We start from the raw sequence: 27,446 nt of genomic DNA on the forward strand, positions 1-27,446 counted from the left end.
TAAAGTTGGCATAGGCAAGACACCATTCTAGCAATCCCTAAGTTGAGTATAGTGGGCATACAAGTTCTACCGTGTGACTCCAGTGTAGCTTTGACCCATTCTTCTCTTAGCAACAGTTCAACTTACAACAGTTCTACTTAACAATCTAAAACATTGAGACACACCTCGTTATGTGAATGAGGCCCCAGGAAGGTCAATTTTTACCTTCTGCTCTTCCACAGTTCACAGTTGGATCCCAGATTTACCTTCCCCCACAGTGAATGAATTGAGAGAGAGAGAGGAGGGAGAGGAGGAGGAAGAGAAAGAAGTAAAGGAGGGAAAGAAGGAGGGAGGGAAGGAGGGAGGGAGGGAGGAAGGGAGGGAGGGAGGAAGGGAAGAAGGAAGGAAGGAAGTTGCTTGACCTTGAAAAGATTGGACCTTCAAGGGTCAGGAAATTTGGAAGGCATAGTCTCCAGAGCACTTATTTTATTTTTGGTAGTAAATAAAGCCCTTAGGGAAGATTATTAATTATCTGGCCTATTTAGTATATTAAGCTATATTATTTCTTACTCTAGTGGCCTGACAAATTAATTTAACATTTGAATGGCATGAATAATGAATACTTACACCAAGTCCTGGCACTTTACAAAACTAGACAAAGATTTAATATGTTTTGCTTAGGTGTGCTTTATTTTTTATCAGTATCAATGGAAAAGAAAACTAAAAGAGTAATATTCTATTAGGGATATTAGGACTGCTGCTGGCTAGGGTGTCATCTCAGAGTGAAAGATGCCGTAACATAGGGCTCTGATCAGAAAGGAAGAGGGAGATGGTGACAAATCCTTGGCTTCTTGTGCTCCTCTCCTTTTTATCTGGGTACAGCAATGGTCTATCCCACAAACTTGGTTTTCTCGAAACCCCATACCAGTCCTCTATCTGTCATGTGGGGGCTGGCATGGGATTCTGAAAATTAACAGCTGATTTTTATTCCTCTGGATACATCAGTGGCTTGGAGCACTAAAATGATGTGGATCGGTTTTGAAATGAAATGTCATGTGTGCAAGAACAGTGCATAATAATTTGTTTAATTTAAATAATTGGGAGGAAGGGGCAGAATTCTGAACTGCCTTTTATAGGTAAATGAATGTTTGTTGGACTTTTGGATGCTATGGAAATACTATTTCTGAGGATGCATGATTCTACATACTGATCTTGAAAAAGGAATATATATCAGGCTGTAAAACATCCATGCCCCTTAGTTATTTTGGAGGCAATCACAAGTATATTAATCATGTATGGCAACGATGGATGCTTTCTGTCCTTGAAAGTTATGAGGATGTCATTGTGTTCGAGAAAGTGCTTGGTGCACAACCATCAGATTCCATCTCTCCATCAAAGAGGAGGTGTGATGAAGTAGAGACAGCACGTGGCAAGCCACAAGCCAACAGCATTCTCCTTATTTTTACAGATCTGATAGAGTAAAAGAATTAAATTATTTACTGAAAACATAAAGAATAAACAAGTAAATGGATAAATAAAAATATAAATGAAATTTCTGAAGTAGCTCTCGGTGAGCCCAAACCCCCATATATTCAACATATTGTATCTGTAAATGACAGACTTGTAAATTGTCAAATGCCTGAGGTTAACCACAGTGAATGCGCGCTCTCCTCCCTCCAAGCAATTGGCTGAAATAAGGGAAGTTAGAATTCCAGGGCTCCTTTGGGTCTCTGATTCTCCTTGTGGGTTCCTGGCGTTTTAGCAGGCTTTTTTTCCATGCTGCCTGCAGGCCCTGTAGGGCAAACCTGACACCTCTCTAGTGCATTCCTTCCCTTCTCCCTTCCCACCTGGTTACTCCCCAAGGCGGAGGGACACTAACAGTCAGGTGCGACCCAGCAGGTGGAGTGGCTGAGCCGGCCCTAGGGCAACCCCAATATGCACTTGGCTGTGGGTGTGGGGTAATTTGGGTGGGAGCAACCTGGAGACTACCACCCCCGAGTCCTGCGCCTCGCTGGTGGGGTGTGTGCAGAAAGAGCGAGAATAAATAGGAGGTTTCCTCCGCCCAGCGACACTCACGGAGCCGGCGGCCGCCGCCCTGGGTGTTTGCCTGCCCTGTAGTCGGGGTTCCAGCCTGAGGAGTAGTTTCGTTTCCTGCTGGCTGCGGGATTAGTTTCCAGGCACTCCCGCGGACGCCCGAGGCCTGGAAAAGGGGCGCAGGAGGAGACGGGAGACTCTTCTAGGGGCTGCCTGGCCCCGCAGCGCGGGGTTGATGGAACGGACCGCCCCGGGCAGCGGCGCTAGCTCCCAGCCATTGCTCTTGGCCTTCGCCCTGGGTAAGTGGCCGCGCTGGGCTCTGAAGACCCAGGAGGAAAGTCTGGGGTGGAGTCGCCAGGAAGGCGAACCCTGATCCGTTCTTGCATCTGGACCTGAGGGCACACTGGTGCTGACTGGGGCGGGTCGGAGAACTTGGACGACTGGGAGAACGCTAGGTTAAGGGTCAGCCAACTGGGCACCTGTTGGGGCTGTCCCTGAGCGAGTGGGAAGACCCGAGGGCGGAAGCAATCCCGGGAACCCCGTCGCGGGTGCTGCAAACGTGGGCGCAGAACGGAGGACCCGGTGCGTTGGGCTGGGGGGCCTTCCAAGCCTTAGGGGCTCCGTGGGGGCGCCGTGTCCGCGAGTGCGTAGGAGGGAAATCCGCCAAAGAAGTAGCATGGGAGACTGGACCCAGCTGGGTATCCCGGGAGGAATTGGAAAGGGAACTCCTTGGCTTAAGATGCAAGCGGGAAGCACCCCTCAAGGTGGAGGGCAATTTGATTGGTGTTTGCGTTCCAGAGGTAGGCGTATGACCCCTGGAGAGACAGAGGAGCTGGCCATAGCCTGGGAAGGAATTATTACACCTATTTCTTGCTGGGGCAATTGGGAGGAGCTGGAGAAAAGAAGACAAATGCTGAGACCTGAGTCTCCTGTCGCTGATAGGGAAGAGAAGGAAAGGAAAATGGCATGTTTCACTTAGGGAACTATCCGTGAGACACATCGATGCTTTTCTTGGAGTACAGTCATGTGCCACTTAACAAGGGGATGTGTTCTAAGAAATGCCACCTTAGGCGACTTGCTCATTGTGCGAACATCATCGATGTGCTTACACAAACCTAGATGGTAGAGCCTACTACACACCTAGGCCATACGGTGTAACTTATCATTATCAATATTATGTACTGTACGTAATTGTATGTGTTATATTTTTATAAGACTGGCAATGCCGTTTTATTTACACCAGCATCTGTATATTATTTCCTGTTTTAAGGAGAAATGGGGCCGGGGGGGGGGTGCTTTTCTTCTCTTTGAAGGTTTAATCTGGTTTGTTAAGGACCATTAGGTGTGGACACCTGGTATAAGGGGAGACTGGCTGGTGGGAGGAGTAGCAGGATGCTGGAACCCACTAGAGGCCCTCCTAACCACCTTGGGTGTCGGCGGCGCTGGCAGAGAGAGAAATGGAACTTCGGGTGCTGGGCAAGGTTTACGCAGCTGGAAGCAAGGCTCCCCTCGCCCTCCAGTGTGGTAAGGGAGCAGGAAAATCCTACTACTTCAAGGTACCCCCTCTACATCATGGTCATTTTGTAGAGGGGGGAAGGGAAGGGAAACTGGCAGTATTTTGTAGTCTTAGATGGGCTGGGCTTGAGGCACTAACGTGGGAGGAGGAAGAGTCTTCACAGCTGAAATGTCTACAGCTTAAAGCCTGGGTAGGGCTGGGATTTCCCTTATGGAGGTAAAATAAATGGAATCTAAATGGGAACTTTTATTTGGCTGTGTCCTTGGAGTTAGAGAGGTGGCTAAAATGGTATCGTGATCTTGGTTGGAAGTGGATGAGACTTAGAAGCACGGTTAGAGAGAAGGGACTGACGTAACAAATCCTGCAGAGGAAGAAGTGATGTGGAGCCTAAAGAGCAATGGGTCTGAGAATTAGGCCCAGAAACAGTACTGATGCTTTGCCAGTACTGGATGAACGTGGCATTCTCTCCCTCCACCTTGTCTGGACTGTCTAACAGTCAAAGTACGTATTTACTGAGAATCTGCTACAGTCAGCAAGATACTAGAGTACAGGGGACAGGGGTGGGATGAGAGCTCAAGAAATTCCTAAGACATAGTTTCTAAGACGTGATTCCTGCCCTAAGAGATGCTATGTTGAATTTGGGCATGCAAGACTCACAGCTATGACACAATTAGAGAAAAGTCGTGAAACCAGGGAAGGGAGAGCTACCTCCTACCTAAGCTTCCACAGTGAGGGATGGAGTAGTTGGGAACAGCTGCATGGAGGATGGGAGTAGGTGCCTTGAAGCTTTGGTAGGATTTGAAATAATAGGGAAGAGAGACATATGATAGAAAAGGGGAAAAGCATTTAGTGAAGTGCTGGCGATGGAAATAAGACTGCTTTACTGGAGAGACAGGTAATCAGCCTGCCAGAAAGTAGAATTTATGGGATGCAAAGAGATTTTGAAGAGCCAAAAAAACCACATTAAAATATTTGGACACGAATCAATAAACAGTTAAACACACACCATCATAGTTCTTGAATACAGGAGTGATATGATGCAAACAAAGATTTAAGGAGATAAATCTGGTGTGGGGGCGGGGGCAGGTGCAGTGCAGGAGGAAGGGAGGGCAGCTGTGGGCCAGAGGACCTGATTGTCTCATAGGTGTGATCCAGGCATGAGCTAGTCCAGGCCTAGATTAGGATGATGTGCCAGCAGAAATGTTATGGTAGAAATGATTATTCCAAGTTGATGGACATTCTTTCCCCTTTACTATCACACAGTGCTTTATTTTTTTCTCAAAACCGGTCAAAAGGCAGGAATGAAAAAATAAAAATCTTTAAATCTAGTACTATTGTATACTCAGGGTAACCTAAATGTAAACTGCCCCGTTGAATTGAATCCAGTCTTTTTAGATCCCCTAAAAGCTCCACTCCTTGCAAAATGTAGTTTGTTGGCATCAGTGTTTCAAGTGGTCTTCTTTCTCCCATGCACACTTTACTTTTAATTCTCATTCTTAATTTAAATCTCATGTTATTTTACTTATTTTTTGAAAGGAATGTGAGCAATGTGCTGTGTGATCCTCGTGTGTGTGTGTGTGTATGTGTGTCACAGTGAAAAGTGCCTTGAAAATCGGCACTGAGCAGACATGAGACCTGGTTCCCACTCTGCACTCCAGAACCCTAATATACATGTAAATTATAGCTTTCTGGGCATTGTTTTTCTTATTTGTAAAATGAAGGGGTTGCTTTAGATGAAACTAAGGTTCTTACCACTTGACATTCTACTGATCTTTAACCAACATTTCTATTGGGAAATTTAAGAGAAAACCTTTTTACAATAGTATTTAGCTTCCATTTACTTTGTAATGGGATCTTTGTTTCATGCAAATGTTTTCATCACAGAAAGACTCATGCATGCTTGATTCTTTAAGAAATATGGTAACGGTGAAATAACTTTGTTTCAAATGGTTTTTTTTTTTTTACCTTAAAGAAATTGGATCATTCACTGTAATTCTGTTTTTTTGTGTTTTTTTTTTTCAGTTTCTCCCTCTCATCCACTTGCTATATAACACTAAATCTAAAATTATAACCAGTGACAAAGGGGGAAAATGTTTCTTAAAAAAAAGTGTGAGTTTTAAGGTCAAAAATATGTTTTCCTTATTAAAATCTAGGACATCAATGTTTGTAAGTTGGTTTTAAGTTCTGCTTGAAAACATGAATTCATTCATGATGTAATATTTAGCTCTCAAGTTTCAAAGCAGGTGGTGGCAGCAGGTAAAATTCCCATTGTTACAAATGAAGTAACGGAAGCCCCAAACTCTGAAAGATTTGCCTCTTCAGATGTAATTTTGGCTCAGAAGAGCCTTGGGAGTTGTTATCTTTTTCCTGTTCAAAAACCTTAGCTGTCACAGGCCACACTTGTATATTCTAACAACTGTTACAAATCACTTTTTGCTACTGCTCCATTCCTACTTGTTGTGTGGAAATTCCCAAATAATTCTGGAAAACCCCAATACTGCAGGCACAACTTTGTGGCGCCCTCTCAAGGTGTCCTTCTGATGCTTGGCCTTCCAATGTCTGTGCCCAAATTGAAGATGCAGAGGACAGAGAGGACTTACAACTGTCCCACGGGCCCAAGCCTCTGGCACTGCATCATGTCTGTGGAGACTGCCCACCCCAATCTTCCTGTGCTCCTTACGTCCACAGAGAGCCCAGTGGGAAAACCTAATCTTGGTTTTTTTCGCCCTTTTATTGTAGTCAGCTCATGTCAGGACATAGACATGAATGTGACCCGGAGGCTGGGCCAGGGGATGGTCAGAGGGACAGACACTAAGCTGTACCCCGTGTCACCCCTCTGGTCCATGAACCATGCTTGTAAGCGTCATCTTTAGAATCAGTGTCTTCCCAGGAGGATCCAGACAAGCCAGAATACGGGCAGCATGCAGTTTACGTGTAAGCCCTGATCGTGATACACTTCCAAAAACTGCTCTGACAGACCCCTGGATCCACACAGAATTCGTAGTCCAGTTGGTCAGGAGTACTCCAAAGTAAATAAGAGGAAAGCAATCTGATTAAAATAGGTATGCTTTCTACTGCTCATTACTGCTAGTTTTCCCAGGCATATTTGTATTTTAAAATAGGGATCTCAGTGTCTCAAATGAATTTCTAGTTGTCAAATTCAAAGAAATAAGGAGAGAATTTTTTAGATGGTTGAGGAGAGATGGGGTATTTAATCTTAATTCCCATCAGTTAGGTAATGACCTACTTTGATTATCAGCAAGGCTGAATCAAATAGCCATGAAATGCTTAAATTCATTCTTTACATTTTTTTTGAGGCTATATAGTATATTATTTACCTGACCTATAGACTAGAAGTATTAATTCCAAAACAGTGACAAAAAAGTATAACAATGTTTGTGTTCAGCCTTCTTACCGGGATTTCAGAGTACCCAAGTTGGTTGTATAAGAGCCTGACTTACTAATACAAACTTTCCCTCTGCAAAATCATGGATTTATTAATTCATTTAGCCTTACTTAATAATGTCATGCCAGGGGGCCTTTTCTTGGGAGTGTAATACTCCTGGATAATGGGTAGCTGTTGTGGTATTTTTCAATATGGGAATATTACAGATCATGCAGTGGTTTAAATACTGGTTTTACTGTGCAGAGTGGATCAGAAAAAGAGAGATGAATATAATAACAGGTAAGGAAAGAGAAAGCTGCTGTTAACCAGCCCAGAAAGTCTGAACCAGGCAACAAAGAGAAGGAAACAAATTCAATATATGTTTCCAAGCAAGAATTTATAGGATAGAATGACAAGTCCAGCGTAAGTAAGGAAGGGGAAAGAAGAAGTAAATCTGTTTCCAAGACTGATAAACTGGGAGAGAAAAGGAATTCATAGTATCACATGTGAATGAGAGCTTTTTTTTCTGCGGGTATGTGAATTGTTTTGGAGACATTCAAATGTCCTGTGAACATTAGGAAACATAGAAGTTGACTTCAAATTACAGCAATAGAACCCAAATCTGATTGTTCTCCCGAGGAATGTAAAAAGTACAGGCTATTGGGCCTCTCCCCAGACCTATTAAAATCTGGTTAACATGTTCCTATGAATCTAACTGTTTAAAGACTTTCCAAGAGAAGAAAAAACTTTCCTTACAGAATAATGGCAAATAATATATGTAGATAATGCCTCTCTAGGAGGTGGAGCTTAATTCCTTGCCCCATTTGAATGTAGGCTAGATGTGGTGACTTGCTTCCAAAGAACAAAACATGAAAAGGGAAAAAATAGTACCTTGACAGTGTAAGAATCTGGCAAACACTACTTTACCCAGGTGCTAAGGATTAACATCACCAATGATATCGTGTGGATATCATGTACCTCTCGTATGCGACGAGAGGAACTCTCCTCTCTAGAGTTCACTCTAAAAACCGAAAATCCAATCATTATAAAAACATTAGAAAAACTCAAAATTGGATGCCATTCTACAAAACGCCTGGCCAGTACTCATTAAAATTGTTAATGAAGTCATAGAAAACGAGGAAAGACTGAGAACCTGTCACAGACCAGGGGACACTAAGAATCTTGACAGAGAAAAAGGACATTCATGGAAAAGTTGTGAAATCAGAATCAAGTCTTGTGTTTGGTCAATGGTAATGCATCACTGTGGAGTTTTAGTTTTGATAAATGTACCACTGTAATGTAAGATGGTAACATTAGAGGAAATGGGAGTAGGTGAGGAGTATATCGGAATGCTCTGTACTTTGCAACTCTTCTCTACAGGCACCTCTTGCTTTTTAAAAGTTCGCTTTATGCTACTTCACTTTTATGAAAGCTCTAAATTAGTATTAGGTTGGTGCAAAAATAATTGCGGTTTTTGCAATTATTTTTAACCTTTTAAACTGCAATTACTTTTGCACCAACCTAATACCTGTTTTCGCTAAGTGAAAAGAAATCTGTAGAGGATTTGAGCTTTTGTGAAAACAGGTAAAAGGTGAAAATAGCGTTTGTTTTGTAGCAGCTGTTATAGAGGCAGTGCACACTCTGAGTGCCACCAAGTTCCTTCCCCAGGAGCTACATGTAGCATCTCAGCATCAGCTTGCCGTAACTTTGAACTGTGTCTGTGAGCATCCGTGCTTTATCTCGATTTATTTTGCACCTCTGTTAGCAAGACGTGTTCTAAGGTAATTGCTTCTTACTTTATGCCATTTCAGCTTATGAAAGATTTCATAGGAATATTTTACTTCTGGATAGTGGGGAAAACCTGTATCACAAAATAAAGGTTATTATTTTTTTAAAAGGCTCTACAGGAGATTCTAATAACTAGCCAGTTTGGACAATCACCTAGTTAGAAAACAGAGCTGAAAATATAAATGAATAATTTAGCCGATTATAATTTCGGCATCTAGCACATGATAAATCCTCATTAAATATTTGTTCAAATACTGAGTCCATGAGTATTTTGTGAGATTGAATAACATTATAAAAAAGGATACAGAAGCAAAATCATAGAGACAGAAAATAGAAAGAAGGTTGTCAGGGGCCAGGAGAGGAGGGATTGAGGGGTTATTGTTTAGTGGGTATAGAGATTCAGTTTGCAAGCTGAAAATAGTTCTGGAATGCATGGTGGTGATGGTTGTACGACAATGTAAATGTTGATTAACAATGTACAACAATGTTAATTCTTCACCATTGGTTTCCCAGGTCTCCAAGTGACTGGAATTTGACTTAGATGTGAGATAAAACTACACATAAGAATAATAAACTACACTTGTCATTTGCCTTTGCAGAAGCATAACAAAGGAAAAGCGTTCCATTCTTTCTTACTGATTTCTGTATAAGAGCTTTCCCACTATTAAATGTTTACTGAGTGGTTTTCTAGACTAGTCAGACTCTTTATTGGGTCTCTGACTTTCAGGATGAGGTGAACGGACATTGCAAAGCTTCAGCTATTTCTTAATGAGTCTTATTCTCATAGGTTACACAAGGGAATCGTTTGAATTATTTCACAGTTATACCGTGCATATCAAGAAGGCCTTTGTTTCTTAATTCTATGTATAATTCTTCACTGTAGCTGGACAGCTTTACCCTGTCTTCCAAACACCAAGTTCACTTCTGTGGGACTGCCTTTGGTCCTGTTTAGTTCCCAACTTCTGTGAAATTTTTCCCAATGATCTCTTCGCTTAACGCATTGACTCTTGTTGGAATTCCAGTAGAATTTATTTCCTATATACCTGGCACTTAACATATACAGCCTGATATTTATTTGTTTGTTTGTTTATATATCTTGTTTCTGCAAATGGTTTTTATCAATAAAGATAATGATGGATTAATGTTACGTTGGGTTGGCTTATCCTGACTCACTGTAAGGGCCTAAATTCTGGAGTTTCTTTCAGGTCGGGTAAGCAGCTACTCCAAAATGCTCTGTTCTTTTCTTTACCATTATTAAAGTTTGATGACTAAACGTGGATCAAAGGCTGTGTTATCGCTAGATCCAGAGGCCAACTCCACCATTCCTCCTCACTTTGCACTCAGGTAATCCTCCCTGATAAGAAATTGTTCGTTATTCTTGATTCCTTTTGCCTCCTCTCTTTGAACTATTATGGAAATTCAGTGAGCCTCAAGGTTTTCATTTAAAGTATTACAATGTCTGACTGTCTGATCTGGTCTTATCATAAAGGAATGGGAATCAAAAAGTCAAGTTTTGACAACTGATGATTTCTAAATGGGTAGCTATAGGTTATTATGTGGTCCCGTTCAATTTAGCCATTGTTGTCACAGATGAAACAATCATAGTGAAAAATAAAAAGGTTGATTTACTAGCAAAGGTATTGTGGTGTTGACAGGTTTCAGATATATGAGTTAGTTTATGTGTGACAGGTTGTTAAATTGCTTCCTTCTTTAGGCTTTAAAAATAATAAATTTGTGCAGTACTTTTATGAGCTAAGAAAAAGTGTTATCCATCATTCTTATCCTTTCTTAAATAGCAAGCTATTGTTTCTGCCATTTGGAATATAATACTACATTGGTGGAGAAAGGAGTTCATATTATATTATATTTTACTTTCCTAATTTTGACTGGACATAATCTATTTGTGAAGACCCTCTTCTTGTTTCTCTGCTCTTGTCTCTGTCTCCCCTCATGGTCCTGAAGCCTGTCTTTTAGTTTTGTAGAACAGGCAGTTCTCCAGGTGATTTGAGAGACCTTGGAAAAATCCAAGGTCTTGTCCTGGAACATGGATCTCCATGACATGTCCTGATGCCCCAAATCCTCTGTATTGGGATGCAAACATTGTGCTCCCCTTAAAACCTCTTAAACTGCCTCCTTTGTCTCTTGCTGATCTCCCCACTCATACCGGGTCACCCATCTTTATAGACTTGGATACAAGATCGTGTCCCAGGGCACGAGTTCTGGCCTCTCCCTCACCAAGGGGCCAGAGAATGAGGGAGTTAGCACCCTGTAGGGGGTATTTTGTCCATTCAAAAATGGGTGATGAAAATGATTGGGACAAATTCCTCCTTCATTCTTTTTCCAAGGACTCATTCAAGATGCAGCTCCTTTTTGAACACTTTACATAGCCCCATATGAGGGAACATGTCACAGAGCAAATTTCTGTGTCTCTGTGGCTCACTTTGGAGCTGCACCCAGCAGGATGGGTACACACTTTACATTGCTGTGCCTCTTTCTATTCTTCATTTCTTTTTTTCTCTTCTCATGGCCTAGAGCTTGTACCTCCCAAATAAAGTGATAAGTCCTTAATCTGTATCTCGGGTTCTGCTTTCTAGAAGACCCAGGTTGGGACACTTGATTCTAGTATATTTCTTTTGAGTTAAGTAATTTCTCTCCTTGCAGATCTGCTTTAAAATCAAATCCATTTAGAAAGGGAAATATGTTAAAGAATTATGTTCTATCTGGGGGAATGTTGAAGTAGTATGAGGATACTAGTTTATAGGAGGGTGAAAACAACGACAATAACAACAAATACAAAAAGAGTCAACAAAAAAGGGTGGAGAAGAACACCAATGTCAAACTTCACCTTATTTCACAGTGTTTGTCTCAGCCAACTACAAGCCCAATGTTAAACATCACTTCCACTCCCTAATATTTTTTCAACTCCATATTACATGTCATCTCTTTTTGGACTTGGAAAATGCTCTGTGTATGGGATGCATACTCAAGGTTCCGATTTTATTCTTGACAGTAAAGATACAACAGGAAAATTGCTCCCAGATGCTAATAGTTTTTACTCTGAATGTTGAGTTAAACTTTTAAAACTTTATTAACTCTATTTTTCCAAAATTAGAGATGATTTATAATCTACTTTGTTTTCAAATACTAGTACATATAAGATATGACTTTATCTGCTAGATTTGCGTCACTGAATCATTTAACCAACCAAGTGAATCAGTAATCCAGTTTGACATAAACAATACGCTGAGTCACTGGCAGAACTGTACTGAGAATACAAAGAACCATACATATAGATAATGCCATATTTCTGTTAATTAGTTGAGGCACATTTCATTTCAAAACTCTTTTAAAAACATTGAAAAGAAACAGCATGTGGAAAGACCAACATACAGTTTTGCCTCACTAAGTACATATATATAAGCACACTTGCAGTGGTGTGTAGTATGCACTGTGTGTGTGTGTATATGTGTGTGTGTGTGTGTGTGTTTTGTAATTTGTTTCATAAACATATTTTATACACAAGTCAAATCACACCATAAATGTAGAAATTCATCAATATCTATTTATGAGAGTGGTAATGTATTCTACCAGAGTAATTAGAATTCTTGTTTTACTTCAGGCCTCTTATACCTGCTATTTTGTTGAGTGACTTACCCTGTGCAAGGCATTACCCAGGTTAATAATTCATATCTCACGTTTTTCATTTCTTTAAACACATAGCTAAATCTTTAGCACGTAAGTTACATTTTATGGGCCTAAGTTTATGGATGAGGACCCTGAAGTTCAATGTTGAATAATTTAATCATAATCACAAAGCTAGTGATTTAAAGGTACATCCAGGATTCAAATCCAGCTCCATTTGTCTCCAAACCTATCCTTTACCCATTAACCTATACTGCTTCCCTCTAAAATAAATGAAATTTCAAGGATTTGATCATGAAATACTCTTCCAATTTCTGCTTATATTTATAGATTAATAAATTCTCCTTTGATTTACAGTTGGATTTTTTAATGGGAGATGAAGTGAGGTTCAGATCCTAAAATAAGATTGATAAGATATCATAAAAAATCACTGAGTTCAGTAGACACAAGTAGATGTTAGGATATCTAAAACGATATACTAAATCATCAGAATATAGATGAATGGACATTTTGTGATAATGTTATATTTATTTTTAAAATATAAAATGCACTTGGCTCTAAAAATGGAAAATTCAGCTCAGAGATGAGGCAAGTACAACGTACATAACTGTTTAGGTTGGTCACATTTGATCTTTTTAAATAGTTGACTCAGCTGGTGTATGACTTACCTCAGCATTAGCAGTAACTTTTAGACAGTGGGTCATGCTCCTTGTCATGTGTTTCTTTCAATGCTTGTATTGTTCCCAATGATCTCATTCCCCATGATAGCTGACAGGGAGAATACTTTTAATACATTCAGTAATTTTTAATTTGGGAATCTCAGCGTGTATAAAAGTAAGTGGAGCTGTGACTTAATAAGCAGAAATTAGTTCTTTTTCCTTTTTGTCTTTAATTCTATGTGTGTGAAGTTGATATTTAGAAACTAGCCCTGGAAATACGGACTCAATTTTCAATCACTTAGCAAATATCGCTAATCTAACATTATTTCGTTTTATTTTGTTTTTATTGCTTTAATGCATCTGAGAAATTCTTCAGGTCACGTGAAGCAGGGAAGTGTGGTTGAATGAAAGGATAAGAGATAGAAAAATTGTGAAATATTTGAATGATGGGTGAAATCTAACACAATAACATTTAAAAGGGCCAAGTGTAAAAATCTCTTTTTTTAGGTAAAAAATAGAAATTAAGCAAAACAGAATGACAAAAAATAAGAAATAAACCCATCAATACACTGCTTCTCAGTAGTACATAGGATTTAGGAACTTTATTTTATTGTAAGCAGAATAAAACCCCAGTATTTAATGGGACAACTGAAAAAAGCTGATATACTATATGGCTGCATTACCAGAAATACAAGTTCTGATAATTAAGTTCGCGAACTTGTTGCAATGATGTTGCTAAACTTTTTTGTTATCAGAGGGATTATTCATTATGAATTTGTACCAAATAGACAAATGGTTAACCAAGTTTACTATTTGGAAGTGCTGAAAAGGCTGCGTGAAAAAGTTAGACGACCTGAATTTTTTGCCAACAATTCATGGCTCTTGCATCACAGCAATGCACCAGCTCACATGGCACTGTCTGTGAGGGAGTTTTTAGCCAGTAAACAAATAACTGTATTGGAACACCCTCCCTACTCACCTAAGCTAGCCCCCAATGATTTCTTTCTTTACCCAAAGACAAAGGAAATATTGAAAGGAAGACATTTTGATGACATTCAGGACATCAAGGGTAATAAAATGACAGCTCTGATTGCCATTCCAGAAAAAGAGTTCCAAAATTGCTTTGAAGGGTGAACTAGGCGCTGGCATAGCTTTCCAAGGGGAGTACTTTGAAGGTGACCATAGTGATATTCAGCAATGAGGTATGTAGTACTTTTTCTAGGATAAGTTTGCAAACATAATTGTCGGACCTCGTATGGTACCCACAGTGTGGAGGCTAAGAGTCCTGCTCTATTCTGTCTTTGCCAGGCCCTGTGAACTGGCACTTTATTTTGACTTTGCACATAGAGGACAATGACAATGTTTATGAGGGTCTTGAGGATGTCAAGTAAAATATAGTTGAAGAAACCAGGATGTTTAGCCTGAAGAAGATAATTTCTTTCAATAAAACTTGATGGCTGGCTTCAAATAAAATCTATCATGCAAAAGAGATATTAAACTTATTCTAGGTGATTCTAATGAGCAGAGTAAAATTTCAGAAAGGCAAAAACCAGCTCAACAACAAGAAACATTTGCAGAGCTTTAGAAATAGGTGCTTAATAATTTTTGGACTGAACGAATGACTGTGATTGAAAGAATGGTCTCACTGAAACTGGATGCCTTAAAAGACAATGAAGTCTCTCTACTGAAATTTTAAAGATGGGATTGATAAATTCTCCCAAGGGAAGATTTTGGGGAGTTGAGAGTTGGTGGGTAAGAAATTTTAATACCTTTAAGGTTCTTACTAATTCTGAAATATATGAGTTGTGACCCTTTTGAATAAAAATCTTATTATTATAATTACATTTGCGATAACCCTATACCACATAAGGCCATTTTCTGAGACAGTAAGGGTTAGGACTTCAACATATGAATTTGGGTGTGTGTGGGGGGTGGGGTACGGTGACACAATTCAACCCATTACATGGTCCTAGTAGTAAATTGGTGCTACTTAGAATATTTGTAAATAAAGATAAATTTGTAAATTTGTACTAATTATTATATTTATTTTCAAAGTGCAGAAAGACTGTGGCAAATTAGCACTAAATAAGCTGGTTACTGGGGAAAAATTGTAAGGAAGTCAATGTTTTACGACTATCTTGTAGGGTCATACATGACACCGTAATCTTTGTCCTCTAAGTGATGCGTGGGACCAGTGAAAGCCCTTTAGTCAAACATAGGAGCTCTTTTCTCTATTCTTTTGTCATACTTTGTTTTTATTTGTCCCCTCTGAGTCTCAAAGAGCTTGCGTAGAAAAGACCATACATCTTTGTATTCTAGTATCTAGCACAGTGCTCAGTATTAGGAGCTCGACAGATACCACTTTTATTGTCACCAGAAGTTCCCTAAGAAGAGTGTAGATTAATCTGAGCTGCATTAACATTAGTCACCCAGACCCTACTTATCACTTGGAGATGTGAAGTGATGAGGACAGTAGAAACCTACACTATTTGAATTAGATAAAACACATTTTATCAACGAATGTTACATGTTCACCATGGTTTCTGACCATCTATTAACCGATTTCTTTTTTTGAAGGAAGGGGGAGTAAGGTAAAATTTTTTCTTAAGGGAAATACACAAATATCTATCTATCTATCTATCTATCTATCTATCTATCTATCTATCTATCTATCTATCTATCTCCACGACACTAGATTATAAATATCTGGCCTATGGTAGGCACTCAGTAAATAGTTGAAGGAGAAAAAAAGAGAAGGACTAAGGAGGAAGAAGAGGTAACGGAAGAGAGAGAAGAAGAGGTGAAACAAAGGAAGGGAAAGAGAAGAATAACGAGAAAGAGAGGGTAGAAGAAAGGCAGAGAACGGAGGAAGGGGCATGGGGGAGAGAGAGAGAGAGAGAGAGAGAGAGAGAGAGAGAGAGAGAGAGAGAGAGAGAGAGAGAGAGAGAGAGAGAGAGAAATGCTATCAGTGATTAGATTGCCCTGTAATTGGTACAGAGGGTTGTAGGAATTCCCTGTCATGATTAACGCAACTTAGTCTGAGATGGTTCCATAAAGATAGACTTGATTCCCCCACCCATCAGCCACTGCTGATTCATTTGTTATGTGAGTTTTATGGGGACTCCCTTTATTTCATGTGCACAGTCATATAGGAAGGTTTTCTATATATTTGTCCAACATTTCTAGGCATTTGAAGAAGGGTTTTGTTTTCCACATCTAATTGCCATATTTTCTTTTATTTTTCTCTAAAATACAATCCATACTTTTTCTGATGAAGATAATGATTATTGCCTTTCTGCAATGTGAGGATAAAAAAGAACATGACAGTCCACATGCCAGAAGTGGGCCCTCAACTAAACCAGGCCATGCTGGCACCCTAATCTCAGACTTCCAGGCTCCAGAACTGTGAGAAATAAATTTCTGTTGTTTATAAGTCAAATAATAATAATAATAATGATTATTATAACAATGCATTTTTCAAATTTTTACTATATTTTTTCATTTGCTTTTCATGAACAATTACAGGATGGGCAGGGAACCTATTATCCTAACTTTTCTTGAGGAAAAGGTCAGGATAGTTTGTTAATTAACTCAAGGTCACATAGTGAATTAATGACTGAGTCTGGTGATTTTTCCACAATATAATGGTACTTGCCCTAAGAAATTTTTTTAAGAAGTCAAAATTTGAAACTTTGAGCCTTTGCAATTGATTTAGATGAAAATAATGGATTCAAAATGAAAGCTGTATATTGGATTAAAAAATATTAAAACAGGTTGGAGAGAATTACATTGGTTTTCAACCAGAAAAATTTTCCTCCTTGGAGACATTTGGCAATGTCTAGAGACATTTTTTGAGCATGACAACTCAGGAATAGAGGGAGAGGGTGGTGGTGGGATACTACTGGCATTTAGAGGGTAAAAGCCAGGGATACTACTAGACATCCTTTGATGCACAGCCTCCCACAACAAAGTATTAGCCAGCACAAAATATCAATAGTGTAAAATTGAGAAACCCGCTGGGTGTTTCCCATTCATTAAACCAGAACTTGAATTTCCTTGAACAATGAGGTGAGATGTATAGAATATAAAATACCTTTAAGCTCTCATTTTCTAAAGACTTTTCATTCATTTAAAATAAAGTTATATTTGCCAGAATTACTAACTTTGACTGCAAAGGATTATACAGTAGTCCCCCTTATCTACAGTTTCATTTTCTGTGGTTCCAGTTACCTGCAGTCAACCATAATCCGAAAATATTAAATGGACAATTCCAGAAAAAAACAATTCATAAATTTTAAATTGTGTACCATTCTGAGTAACACGATGACATCTCGCATCATCCTGCTTCAGGGAAGTGAATTATCTTTTTCTCCAGTGTGTCCACGCTGTATAAGTTCCCTGCCCTTTAGTCACACAGTAGCGATCTTGGTTATCAGATCAACTGTCACGGTATTGTAGTGCTTGTGTTCAAGTAATCCTTATTTTACTTAATAATGCCACATTCATGTAACTAGTCTATTGTTATAATTGTTCTATTTTATTAGTTCCTGTTATTAATCTCTTACTGTGCCTGATTTATAAATTAAACTTTATTATAGTTGTGTATGTACAGGAACAAGCACAGTATGTAGGGGTCGGGACTATCCGTGGTTTCAGGCATCCCCGGGGAGTCCTGGAACTTATTTCCCACAGATAAGTGGGGACTACTTGTAATTGTAGAAGAGGCCCTGCCTTTTGCACTAAATTTGCAACTTTTTCTGCCTCTATTGGTATTCATCCTTTGCCTCTCTACTATACCTTTGGCGTCTTCCTGTCAATTTTCTCTCACATTTAAAACAAAACAAAGCAACTTTCTTTTTTTCTGTTCATGTTGACTAATCTCATCCCTCTTTTTCTCAGTTCAACATCTTTGAAAAGTAATCTGCAATAATTTACGTACTCTTCACACTAATATTACTAGTGCTTTCTGCTTTCCAGTGTGTGTGCTTCCATTCTTATCTTGAGTTCTCCATCATTTTTTTTTAATACTGTTGATCAAATTCTTCCAGAAAAACTCTTTCCTTACCTCTGTGGTTGCACCTTCTCAGTCACTTGAGGACATTTCTCTTTCTGCTACTCTGTTTAATTGGTATGCTTCAGGATTCTGTCCTTAATCAGCTTTCTCTTTTCACATGGCACTTTCTAAGAAACCCACTTCCATAGCATGAAATATGAGTTTATTTGCCATGATTCCCAAATATAGAACCTGTAGCTTTGGCTTCCCTCTCGAGTCCCAGACCTAATATCCATGTTACCTCCTAGATAAGCCACAATCCATTTCAAATCTCATAATGTTCAGAATTGAATTTTTCTCTCTATGCCTGTCTTAACCACTTTTGGCTGCTATAATAAAATACCATAGACTGGGTGGTTTGTAAACAACAAACATTCATTTCTCATAGTTCTGGAGTCTGGGAAGTCCAAAATGAAGGCGCTGGCAGATTGAGTATCTGGTGAGAGCCTGCTTCTCAGTTCATAGACAGCCATCTCTCTGTGTGCTCACATGGCGGAAGGTACAGGAATTCTCCATGGTCTCTTATGAGGGCGCTGATTACATTCACGAAGGCTCTATGCTCCTGACCAAGTGACCTCCCAAAGGCTCCACTTCCTAACATCATCACATTGCGATTTAGGCCTCAACAACAAAAAAAATTCAGTCTGTAGCAATCCTCGACTTGTCTTTTTGTATGCCTAGTATCTGTGATTGGTACCACAACGCAGCAAGTCACTCAAGCCACAAACTCTGGAGTCCTCCTAAGATTCCTTTTTCCTCACTTCTTACCCTATTCCCCTATCCTACCAGTCACTGAATCCTTTATGTTTCACATTGTAAATATCTTTTGTAGTTATTCCTTTTTTGCACATCCAGTGCCACCACCTTGGTTTACGTGTGTCTGAAATCACCTATATTGGTATTAAACTTATCTTTTCAATATATATATATATATGTGTGTGTGTGTGTGTATATATATATATGTGTGTGTGTGTGTGTGTGTGTGTAATTATCTTTTTTCTCACTTAAAACTTTTCAATGACCCCATTTTACCTGTACAACAGAATTCAAACCAATTAACATGGCTCTTAGGATATTTGTTCCTTACTTGCTCTCCAGCTTCCTCTTCCATCACAATCCCCACCCACCCTCCAGACAAGCTAGACAAGTTGTATTAGTCATGCCATACCTTTTTACAAGCTGTCCTTTTTGTTTAGCATGCTCTGATTAATTATAACTTTATTTTTCCTTTTCTTAAAAATTAATTTTATTTTTAATAATGTATATGGATTTTTAAAAATCATATAGTACTAAACGGTTTATAACAACAAATAGCAGATCATCACACCGTGCCATCCTGCCCCTGTATCTCCCTAGAAGCAGCCACTTTTGATTCTTTTAGGTGTTTCTTCTGCATTCACCTCTGTCTTGCGAAATAATTTGCTTGTAACACTATTTCTTGACTTGTCAAGTTTAGGCTTTATCTAGTAAGTTTCTCTTCTCTCATAATTCCAGTACAATTACTACGGAGGTGACACTCAAAACATTTCACCAGCACAGAACAGATATTGATTAATCACAACCGGTTTTCCCACATGGTGTATGTGGGCTAATTACTGGCTCTGGTTTTTACGACAACTTTTTGTTAAAATATCAGTATTTACATTATTATTACCATGTAAATATTGTCCACTGCTGAAACAAATAATACACTATGATTATGTTATCTTGCTTACACCATTTTAATTTTCTAGAAATTATTAATTGGTACTTCAAAATAACCATTTATTCCTCATTAAAACCTCACCATCTTCTCCATGAAGTCTTTGCTGCTGGGCTGAGCTGATTCTCTATCCCATGTTACTACCTCTGTTCTTGTGCTTATTACACTGTACCTTGAAGATTTGCGTGTCTACCTTCATTACCAGAACATGAGCTCCTTGAGGTCAGTGAAAATATATGTTATCTTTGAACCATCAGTGTCTTGCACCAGCATCAGACACATACTGCTTAATATTTGTTGAATGGTGGACAGGACAGTAGTGTCCTTTCTGTTTGAAGCAGTCCTGTGTATTGAGTAGATGGTTTTGTGAGCATTTCTCTGATTTCTGAGTCACTTCATACAGATTACAAGATGCAATGCCTGTCAGGGTCTGGGCAGTTAAAATAAATGAGTGCAGCAAGCCTGATGGGGTCTGGGGCACTTAAAGGCATCAGCTGCTAGTTAGCTCCAGCCAGTTGTTGGCATGGAGGCGTTTCAGACCTATGTTGCCAGACTTTCTGCTTTTTCAATGGAACCAGGAAAATCCACGTTTAATATGGACTGTCCTGATTTAGTTTTTAAAAACTATGCAGACTGAGAAAATGGTTCTTCAGGCTGGATTTGGTTTATGGCCACCAGCTTATGACATGAAGATAGTTAGATGGGAGGAGAAAGTGCACGCTGCCCCAGTGCCCTGTAGGTGGGGTCTGGTTTACCCTTGGATGCCTTCTCTCCAGGGGCCCTCTCCAGAGGCTCTTCCTGGCGGCATCCCTTCACCAGCTGATACCAGCATGTGGAGTGAGCCTGAGCAGAAGGGAGCCTGGGCACAGGCCCCAGCCTGCCAGAATGTTTGGAAGCCTAGGGGAGGGTTTCAGTGGACTCAGAACTCCCTCTGTTAGGTGAAAGTGGAGCACGATGAGCTAAATTATAAGTGATGGTAGGAAGCGGGTGAGTAGATTCAGTGTTGTGTACTATGTACCCAGCCATGTGCCTTTTCTTATGTTACTTCATTTAGTTTTTACAATAACTTGAAAAGGAGATATTGTCGTTGCCAGTTTGCAGATACTGAATCTCTATGAGATTTAGAGTTGTTGTTGTCTTAATTCCCGCCATTATAACAGATTAACTCCAGAATTAAAGCTTCTTGATTCTTCCCGTAAAGAAAACCCACGTAAGGGATTTTAAAAATGAATTAAACCTGTTTTATGATAAATTGATTAAAATTCTCCACTAAATATTGATATTGGGAGTTTTAAATTTGAATTTTGATTTGTTTATAGATTAATTTATTCATTCTTTCAACATTTATTGAATATCCGTTGTGTTCTATGTTAGATACCAGGATTACAAAGATGAGTAATATAAAAGTCTTGTGCTTGAGGAGCACAACACAATGATTGTTTCTGGTTTGCTCTAAGTGTGAAAGGAGGGGACTAGGTGTTGGGATAAAAGATATAAAAAAATCTAGACATTTGGTGACCAAATTGAAATTTTAAAAAAAATTTGAGTATTTTTTTTTCTTATTGGAAAAAACAAAACACGCTAATGGCAAAATAGAAAGTGCAAATAAGGAATATTACGGGAAGTCTTCTTCTAACCAGTGTAAGCAATACTCTACTTACTTAACTACCTTTTTCACTATATATTTTTTTACACTTATCACATACACACAGATAGACAAACACACACAGATCACACTACATTTCTATTCTATAGCCTGCTTCTCTTACTTAGGAATATAGCAAATGTATTAATATTTAAAAATCATTTTTATGACTGAGTAACATTTTATTACATGAAAATAGTTCCATATATTTAATCAATTCTCTATTATTGGATATTTATGTAATTTCTATTTTTTACAACCCAAGTCATATGGAGAATTTTTCTGGCTAAATCTCTTTATGCATCTTGATGTATTTGCTTAGGCAAAATTACTAGATATGAAATTATTGGATTTAAACATTTGTACATTTTTTTTTAGCATTTTTGTTTAAAGCACATACAATGCTAAATTGTCCTCCAAAAAATAGTACAAATTTACCCATCACCAATGCATTACTCTTCAGTTTCCCATGCTAGTTACCATCTTAAAATAAATAAATAAATAAATAAATAAATAAATAAATAAATAAATAAATAAATAAATAAACAAACAAGCTTTTCTAATTCAATTCATGGAAAAGAATCTCTCTTTTGAAGGATTCTTTTTGAAAACTCTTGTGGCCTTTGAACTTGCTAAATACTATTGTTCTCTGGTATAATACTATCATTTTATATTATGGTTAATTGGTTGGCTGATTACCTGCCTTAGTAACTTTGGGCAATTTGGGGGTAAAATATTTCCTATCTACCTGTGTGTTTCTGGATGCTCACGGATATTTGTTGAACTGAATTGAATTGGAGAACATCTGTAGTTGAGCCATTGACTAGATATGTAAATGTCAGTATGACCAGTTGGCAAATTATTCTATTCCTTCCTATTGCATAATAATGAGCAATTTAATTGAGCATAGATTACATGCCAGCATTGTGTGAAGTGCTTTGCATGCTTACCTGGTTAAATTCTCTCAACAATACCCTGAAGAAGAGATAATAATTATCTCCACTTTGTCAAAGATAAAACTGACAGGTTATGAAACTTGCCAAGCCACATGGCTGCAAAGTGGCAGAAACTGGTCATCTCAGGACCAGCTAACTCCGAAGCCATCTTATCTCTCCTCCCTGTTTTCCTTTGTCCTCTCCAACTTCTTAGAATAGAATATGTGTATATATATTCTTATAATATATATGTGTATACATATATATTTATATATAAAGATATATAGGTATATATATCTTTATATACATGTGTATATGTAGATATACATATATATCTTTATATATGTATATCTACATATATGTATATATATAGAGAGAGAGAGAAAGAGAGAGAGAGAGAGAACAAGTTAACCTTGATATACCCTCACCCAGCTTCAACAATAATCAATATATGACCAGTCTTCTGTAATCTATAACATTCGCTCACTACCTTGTACCCCCTTCTCTTGTTGGATTATTTTAAAACAAACTCAGATACATTAATTTCATTAGTAAGTATTTAAATCTCAATCTCTAAGATATATGGACTCTGTTGATTAACCTAAACCACAATATCATTATCACATTTTACCTATAATAGGTCCTTAATATTGTCTAATGTCCAGTGTCAAATTTCTTTGATTATCCCATAAGTGATTTTTTACAGTTGATTTGTTTGAATCAGGTTCTGGCAAAAACTATATATTATATTCTAAACTGTTCTAACCACAACACTGTGTTCTTCTATCCCCCATACCTTTCCATTGAGGCCTGTCTTCAATGGATAAGGTAAGTCGCTGGAGGAACCTGATATTTTAAATAATTCCCATAAGTTGAATATCTAGTTCACATCTTCCCAGAAGTAAGGACACTCAATAGTTAATACCTGAAAAACACTGGGTCTGTGTGGAATGGAGAAAGTATATTGCTATATGGGTTCATCATCCGTTCTCCCTAGAAATTCACCAGTGAATTCATCCAGTGGCTCAGAACTTTCATTTTCTGTTTGTATGATAAAGTTCCATCACAAGTTATGGTCAAGTTTCCTCGCTTAAGACACATAGTTAGACATAAATGATACTAGCCTGAAATTTTTGCCTTTAGCATTGAGCTTAAAAAATGAGACATGCAAACCTGTGTACCCCTCCCTCACTGTGGGAGAATGAATTGGAAATGGAAACCATAGGCTTGTTAGTTTTATAAATGGGTCCTAACTTTGACAGAGTCTCGCATTGAGGACAAGTTTTCATGTTTGTTTTGGTTCTGTTTTGAACTTGAAGGTCTAGTGATCCTCCACTGTGTTGTGGCAGATGGGAATTCCACCAGAAGTCCTGAAAATGATGGCCTTCTCTGTGGAGATGCCGGAGAAAACTGTGCAGGTAATGTTTAACAAGTGATGCGTTTATATTTCATCAGCTTCATATTCAATCTTAGAAAGTTGTTTCCCTAAATTTAATTTTTTGATAATATAATAAATCTTAAAACTAGGTAGTATTTTGAACACATACTAATGTATCAGGCACTGTGCTAAGAAGTGCTTTTCATATAGTAATTTAGTCATTCTTCACAAGAGCCCTATAAGCTGGTTACTATTTTAAACTTTACTCCAAGGTGAAGCCTAGAAAGATTAAGTAAGTTTCCAGAGGTTGCACAGCTGGTAAATAGCAAATCCAGGATTCACACTCAGGCCTGTCTGATTCTAGTGCTTCCATTCTTAATCATGATATTCCTTTAGGTGTCACAGATGTGTGCTCCAGACCCTAGCATGTGCTATCTTGGACTCGACTCATAGAAAGTTGGCATATTCTATTCAAATTATTTTTTTTTCTATTTCATAAATTAAACGATGGGAAGAGGCAATCATTTTTATATATTTTACCTTGGAGATGATTGAAATAGTATTCTCAAAGTTATTAGTCTAAGGCAGAGGTTGGTCTTCATAAAAGGCCAGCTAATACGTATATTAGGCTTTGTGGGCCATGCAGTCTTTGTTGCAACTACTCAGCTCTGACATGGTACTGTGAAGGCACCATAGACGCTATGGAAACGAGTGGCCCTGGATATGTTCCAATAAAACTTTATTTAGAGAAACAGGCTGTGGACCAGATTTGGCCTTTGGACTATAGTTTGCTGACCTTCGGTCTAAGGTTTTGCCTGTACTTTATAGATTTTGTGGTCTGGTCTTCTACACCAGTTTTATCTGATTTAAAACAAAACGAAAAAAACAAAACAAAACACATACCAATTCGAAAAGTAGGGTGGAGTGAAGAGCCTCCTGTATTCCCTGGAAACTTTTCCAGGCTGGGAGTGTGGTGACTTGATGGTAAGTGCTCCTTTTCTAACACCCCAGGGAAGTTGTAACTGAGCCAGGAACATGCTGAGCAGTCATCCTAAAATGAGTCATTAGTTCCAGCCAGTCTTCTTTTCTTCCCTGACACTAGTGGGTGGTCTGGAGACTGCCCATCGGCTGTGAGTGCACTGGTGCCTTAGGTCATGCTTGTGTGGGTCTAGTCACCCATGGAGGAGGCAGAATAAGGCCAACGTTATGTGTTTCTGTGCTTCTCTTCAGTCAGGTTTCAAATGTCTTAAATGATGGCATTTTCACATTTCCTGTGGGAGATTATTCCATAATCTGATTATTGGCAGTGTTAAACAATCTGTTTCATCGTATCTTAAATGTGTTTTCTAATTTTTTTTTATTGTAGAAAGATCTCATTTAACATGAGATCTACCCTTTTAACGTATCAGATTTTTAAGTGTACAATACAGTACAAACTATAGGCATGATATTGTAGAGCAGAGCTCCAGAATTATTCATCTTTCATAACTGAAACTTTATAGCCATTGAACAACTCCCCATTCCTTCCTCATTCCCCCTCTCCCCGTTCCCTGGCAACCATCATTCTACTCTCTACTTCTGTGGATTTGGTTATGCCTTATATTAGTGGAAGCATACAGTATTTGTCCTTCTGTGACTGGCTTATTTCACTTAACATAATGTCCTCCAGATTTATCCATGTGGTTACATGTTGAAGGATTTCCTTCTTTTCTAAAACTGAATAATATTCCACTGTGTGTGTGTGTGCATGTGTGTGTGTGTGTGCGTGTGCGTGTGTGTGTATCACATTTTCTTTATCCATTCATCTCTTTATGGGTATTTAAGTTGTTTCCATATCTTGGCTATTGTTCATAATGCTTCAGTAAATATGGAAATACAAATACCACTTTGAGATAATGATTTTAATTCTTTTGAATAAATGTCCAGATATGGGATTACTGGATATGTTTGTTGTATTTTTAATGTTTTGAACAAACTCCATACTATTTTCGAAAGCAACTATAGGTTGCCTTTTCAGTCTGTTAATTATTTCTTTCCTGCACAGAAGATTTTTAGTTTGTTTAAGTCACCCAGTAACCAGAATAGCCTATGGGCGGGGGGGGGGGGTTCAAAAAAGAATTTTCCTTCCATCTTTGTAAGTTCTTCTGGGTGGGCTAGTAATCAAATTAACATGAGACAGATTAACAGGAGAAAATAACCAAATTTAATAAGTATGTACATGTGGGGGTACCATAAGAATATGAGACCCAAAGTCAGATCCTCCAGCTGAGGCTTATATGTGTCATTCTGGAGCTAAGGAGAAAAGGGGTTGTGGTTTGGGACTTCAGAGGGTGGGAAGGAAATTCACATGGGGATGGAAAAGCAAGTGTTTGGTAAATAAATGTTTGCTGGGTCATCTTTAACGATGGGACACAGAGAGGACTTTGATCAAATGGGCCTTGCTAGGTAAATTGCTCTCTGTCTATCACACACTAGTTTATATTAAATTATAATTACTGGGATATCTTCCTTCCTGGAGCAGGTCTTCTACCTAAATTCCTGTTAGGCAGGTAATGGGGAAAGGTCAAAAGTTCTTCCTGAGTCTTTTGTGCCTTAACCAACTTAAAGTCAATATCCCAAAAGGCATATTTTGGGTTGGCAAATCTTTGGTCCCCTTCACTGACATGAATTAGGGGAGAATGGTTCTAGAATGTGTGTTGTTAATTCCCATGCTAACTGCTAGAATCACAAGGAAAGATCACAAGGCTGAGTAAATGAATGAGGGAAATTCTGAAAAATAATTGAATTTTGAAAGTAAAGTCCAAATAAGGACCAAAAATAAGAGACCAAAGATTCTTGAAAATGGAATTAATGTGCAGCAGGAGCAGTTTGTCTCTACTGACTCCCGTGTGACCTTGGGCAAGTCAAGGCTCAGTTTCTAACCTGTAAAATGAAGAACTGAATCAGATGATCTTTAGGAGTTGTACCTGTTTCTAAATGATTTTATGATTTTATTTTTAAATAGCTCCAATCTCTAAGCATTCTATTTTTAGTTTGTCATTTACTCTCTTGAGTAAGGAATTTATTCATTCCTCCAATACTTGTGACCAGGTGTTGCAGCAGGCTGTGTTCCAGGCACCAAGGATACAGCAATGGACAAAATGGCCAAAGTTGGGGTCCGAGAGGTAATGGGTCATGTGTTGCAGAGCCTTGCCAAGAATGATAAGGCCTTCAACTTTGACCCTGAGTAAATTTTAATAGCATCATTCTGGTTTCTGTATGCAGACTACACAGTTAAGAGGACAGAAACAGGGAGACTAGTTAGAACTTGTCTACTTCCAGCACAGAAAAGATGTATGGCTTAGACCAGGGTAGTGGAGATGGAGAGATGATTCTGCATATATTTTAAATATAACCAATAAGATTTCTGAAGAATTGGAAGTAGTGTAAAAGAAAGAAGTCAAGATGACCCCAAGATTTTTGGCCTGAATAACAGGAAGAACGTACATGCCATTTACTAGAGAAAAGACCAGATTTGAGGGAAAAAATCAGGTGTTCCATTTTTGGAAGTGTTAAGTTGAAATGCCAGTTAGACATCTAAGTGGAAATGTTAATTGGATTGTTAGCATTAAGGAAAGAGATCTGAGATGGAAATATAAACTTGGGTATTGTTACCAGAAAGGTTTTTCAAGCCAAGAAACACCAAGCCTAGAAGTGGAGAGAGAAAAGATGAGAGAGCATAAAGCCCCAA

At 38.5% G+C, this 27,446-nt stretch overlaps 1 protein-coding gene across 2 annotated transcripts in view; it reads left to right on the forward strand.

Annotated features, from left to right (window-relative positions):
• The first annotated feature begins 1,872 nt into the window (after window positions 1–1,872).
• Window positions 1,873–27,446, forward strand: part of BTC (betacellulin) — a 40,659-nt gene continuing 15,085 nt past the window's right edge. Inside the window, exons 1-2 of one of the 2 annotated variants that reach the window (XM_033105306.1) lie at window positions 1,878–2,312; window positions 23,658–23,756. In XM_033105306.1, the coding sequence (XP_032961197.1) occupies window positions 2,249–2,312; window positions 23,658–23,756 (163 nt within the window). In that variant the 5' untranslated portion in view covers window positions 1,878–2,248. Of the gene's footprint in view, window positions 2,313–23,657; window positions 23,757–27,446 lie in introns of both variants that reach the window. The other variant, XM_033105307.1, reaches the window with a different exon arrangement.

This window comes from Rhinolophus ferrumequinum, chromosome 5, assembly GCF_004115265.2.
Source record: "Rhinolophus ferrumequinum isolate MPI-CBG mRhiFer1 chromosome 5, mRhiFer1_v1.p, whole genome shotgun sequence".
NCBI lineage: Eukaryota > Metazoa > Chordata > Mammalia > Chiroptera > Rhinolophidae > Rhinolophus > Rhinolophus ferrumequinum.